Source organism: Helianthus annuus, chromosome 1 (assembly GCF_002127325.2).
Source record: "Helianthus annuus cultivar XRQ/B chromosome 1, HanXRQr2.0-SUNRISE, whole genome shotgun sequence".
Lineage (NCBI taxonomy): Eukaryota > Viridiplantae > Streptophyta > Magnoliopsida > Asterales > Asteraceae > Helianthus > Helianthus annuus.
The window spans coordinates 31,553,191-31,557,231 of NC_035433.2; the positions used below are offsets into that span (position 1 = coordinate 31,553,191).

The following is a 4,041-nucleotide window of genomic DNA, read 5'->3' on the forward strand; positions in this document are numbered from 1 at the left end:
GGTCTTATTGCTAGTTTAAATAACTTAGGAATTAGTAATTAAGCTGACAAAGTCAACTGAGTGCATGGCTTCACTTGAGGGTCGTACTCTCTGCAGGGAAAGTGGTATCCCATCAAACTCTAATAACTTTTTAAACTAGATACACAATATTCACAAGTTAAGGGGGGATTTATGTATCAACAACACAACATCAAGGACTTCCAACTCAATCAAGAATTCAAGGCGCATCCCAATTTGGAAACTACTTCAGGCTCGTGGTTAACATACGAATGAATACCAAATTCCATCCACACACCACATAACAACACATATCATCGTCTCTCGCAACTTCTTCTCTTTTCTTGAAACTTCGACCACATCCATGGCTTCTCTCGTTACAAACGGAGTTCTTCCGAGCTTTTCTTCACAACCCATTTCAGAAAACCCCAAAATCTCAAAAGGGTCACCTTCGAGTTTCGATTTTTCATACAAATCTGTTCAATCGAAGCCCCGAAGCTCCAGGTTCTTGAAGCTCAGAGCAGAGGCAAAAACCGTTCAATCGGACACAATCACCGAAGGTAATTCATCCTCATCTTCAAACGATGATGACCCACTTCAGAAATTTCTTAAAAGAGATTACAAATGGGGGTTTAATCAAGAAATTGATTCGTTTACGATCCCCAAAGGGCTTTCAGAAGAAACAATTAGGTTAATTTCTTCAAGGAAAAATGAACCTGATTGGATGCTTGAGTTTAGGTTAAATTCTTATCATAAGTTTTGTCAGATGACTGAGCCCAAATGGTCTGATAACGATTACCCTAAAATTAATTTTCAAGATATTTGTTATTATTCTGAACCGAAAAAGAAACCGACTTTAAACAGTCTTGATGAAGCTGATCCTGAACTGATTAAGTATTTTGATAAGTTGGGGATTCCTTTGAATGAAAAGAAAAGGTTGGCTAATGTTGCTGTGGATGCTGTTCTTGATAGTGTTTCTATTGCCACTACTCATAGGAAGACTTTAGAGAAATCGGGTGTGATCTTTTGTTCGATTTCGGAGGCGATTAAGGAGTATCCGGATTTGGTTAGGAAGTATTTGGGGAAAGTTGTTTCGACTGATGATAACTACTATGCTGCTTTGAATTCGGCTGTGTTTAGTGATGGGTCTTTTGTGTATATACCAAAAGACACCAAGTGCCCGATGCAGATTTCGACTTATTTTAGGATAAACGCGATGGAAACGGGCCAGTTCGAGAGGACTCTTATAGTGGCTGATGATAGAAGCTTTGTTGAGTATTTAGAGGGGTGTACGGCCCCGTCTTATGACACGAATCAGCTTCATGCTGCTGTGGTGGAACTTCATTGTAACGAGGGGGCTGAGATCAAGTACTCGACGGTGCAGAATTGGTATGCTGGGGATGAAAATGGACGAGGTGGGATTTATAATTTTGTGACGAAACGGGGTCTCTGTGCGGGTCGAAAATCCAAGATTTCTTGGACCCAAGTGGAAACGGGGTCTGCGATTACTTGGAAGTACCCGAGTGTTGTGTTGGAGGGTGATGATTCGGTTGGTGAGTTTTATTCGGTTGCGTTGACTAATAACTACCAGCAAGCGGATACGGGTACAAAGATGATTCATAAGGGGAAGAATACAAGAAGTAGGATTATTTCAAAGGGAATTTCGGCTGGAAATTCGAGAAATTGTTATAGGGGTCTTGTTCAGGTTCAATCACGAGCGGAGAATGCTAGAAACTCGTCTCAATGTGATTCGATGCTTATTGGTGACAAGGCGGCTGCTAATACCTACCCTTATATTCAGGTATTTATTTAACTTAAATTTTATGCTCTAGCATGTTTCTTGATTTTATGATATTAAGAGTTAGTGTTTGAGTAACCTGCTTCTGCTGTATGCTCGTTTAGTGGTCAAATATATACTTTTTGAGTAATTAGTTTCATACTAGCTGCAACAAAACTAATAAGTTAAAATATATTGTAATAATAATGCTTTTGTAATCATAACCAGCATGTTAATTATGTATAAAAAGGTTTTTAAGAAAATGGAAAAAAAAATTGTTTACGTATCAACCCAATCTGACCCGTAATAAAAAATGACCTCTTTCAACTTGACCACATAAAACATGATAATAAGTATATTAACTAGTCTAAGCTTGTTTGATCCGACCATTTACTGTTTTGACCCGGTTCGGAGCCGAAAGTCGCAAAGCTTTGACTTTTGCATTGACTTCAGTTCTGACCCGTTAAAGTATGATTTAGATATGCCTTAGGACTCTCACCTCTTCACAAAAAGCTCATGCTTACATGAATGTGTTTTTTTTTTTTCAGTAATATATAAACATGACCTATAAAGTGCATATGTTATATTAGTGCCTAACATTTTTGACATTTGAGAGTTACTTTAAATAAGTTACCATCCAAACTAGCAATTTTTATACAAAATCATACAGCTCCCTATAAAACCAAGCGTATTAATTCTAGTCACATCAAGCTATTACCTCACAGCAGCCGTAACAATATACCATTTCGATTAATTTTCCATCAAGCAATGGCCGCCACCCCCCCCCCCCCCCCGCACATATATATATACACATATATATATCTGTGTGACAAAACAGGTAGGTTAGACAGGTTGCGTAACTGGTCTAAACAGGGTACGTTTTTAGTTTGGGCTGGGTTGGGTTAACCCGCTAGCACTACTCTGTTCTTTTGTTAAAATTTATTAACTGCTTTATTAAATACTCTCTTCATTCCAAAATTATTTTCCACCTTGACCTTAGACCGTGGGGTATGGTGGGGCGTGGGTTGGGGGCATGGTGCGACACGTGGAGTATGAGGCACCCAAGACCAAAGGCCAATTTCAAAGGGGTATAGTGGGGCGTGGCTGGGGTGGCGTGGAAAAAAAGCCAATTTCAAAGCGCTAGTGCTCTTGGCCAATGAGGTTCCGCCATGTCATGTGGGTAGCCCCGCCCAACGCCCGGGCTGAAACCCCCGCCCAAGGGGCCACGCCGAAACCCAAGCCCACCCGGGGTGGTGACTTGGGCGTTTGTACCCAACCCCCGCCCCATACCCCATAGTCTTACTATTGTAATCTGTCCTGAATTAATTGTCCACCTTTACAAAAGACTAGGTATAATTGATTAAGGTTCCCATATTACCCCTAATTACAATTACTATCACAAAGCTCAAAGAAGGCATTTCATAATTGGTCAAAGGGTAAAACTGTCATTTTGCTAAGTAAAAGTCGTAATAATTATGCATTTACGCATTTCTTAAACTTTTTGTTTGATCACGAGCATAATTGTAATTAGCCTTTCAAATCGGACCCCATATTTAACTTTATAAATATATTTTACATTTGAGATAATGATCATTGTTTACCATTTTTTCTGTGAAAAACAGGCCAAGAACCCGTCTGCTCGTATAGAACACGAAGCAAGCACTTCCAAAATCGGGGAAGACCAACTGTTTTACTTTCAACAAAGAGGGATCGATTATGAGAGAGCCATGGCTGCCATGATTTCCGGGTTTTGTAGGGACGTGTTTAACGAGCTTCCTGATGAATTTGGTGCTGAAGTTAACCAATTAATGAGCTTGAAGCTTGAAAACTCGGTTGGTTAAGAATTGAATCATGCAAAAGTGTCCATCTTTGATCTGCTTTTAGCTTCTTGTGTGTGTATAAATGAATCAGGTCAAATACATATATAAACATATATGTAAACCTTATAAGGACACTGCAGACTGTTTTCATATATTGTAGTGGTGGTCACTGTAAGCTTGTTTTTATGACTACTGTAATAAGATCTGTTAAATCTCTTGCAATCATCTGCCCATTTTACATTTATATTTGTGGGTCTTGTCAGTGGCGGATGAAGTCTTTTAACTCGACATCCGTATTTGCTTTCGGGTTGGGTCGGGTCACATAAACAATGATAATTGGTCGTTGCATTTGATAAAACTACGAGATACAATGAGGTCTTTGAGGTAAACATGACCAGGAGGTAAAACAGAATATGAACATTAAAAATAATGTTATATATGGTGTTA

General features: G+C 39.2%; 1 protein-coding gene across 1 annotated transcript; it reads left to right on the forward strand.

Annotated features, from left to right (window-relative positions):
• The first annotated feature begins 207 nt into the window (after positions 1–207).
• LOC110944547 (UPF0051 protein ABCI8, chloroplastic) lies at positions 208–3,838 on the forward strand. The gene is made up of 2 exons (XM_022186211.2): positions 208–1,798; positions 3,397–3,838. Exons 1-2 carry the CDS (start codon positions 362–364, stop codon positions 3,613–3,615), a joined length of 1,656 nt encoding a protein of 551 aa, XP_022041903.1. The 5' UTR covers positions 208–361; the 3' UTR covers positions 3,616–3,838.
• The last annotated feature ends 203 nt before the right edge of the window (positions 3,839–4,041 follow it).

What these genes read in the sequence shown, in the direction of transcription:
- LOC110944547 (XM_022186211.2), top strand. Translation starts at nt 362, where the DNA reads ATGGCTTCTCTCGTTACAAACGGAGTTCTTCCGAGCTTTTCTTCACAA. An exon ending in ATACCTACCCTTATATTCAG is followed by an intron (nt 1,799 to 3,396) that starts GTATTTATTTAA and finishes TGTGAAAAACAG; the next exon opens with GCCAAGAACCCGTCTGCTCG.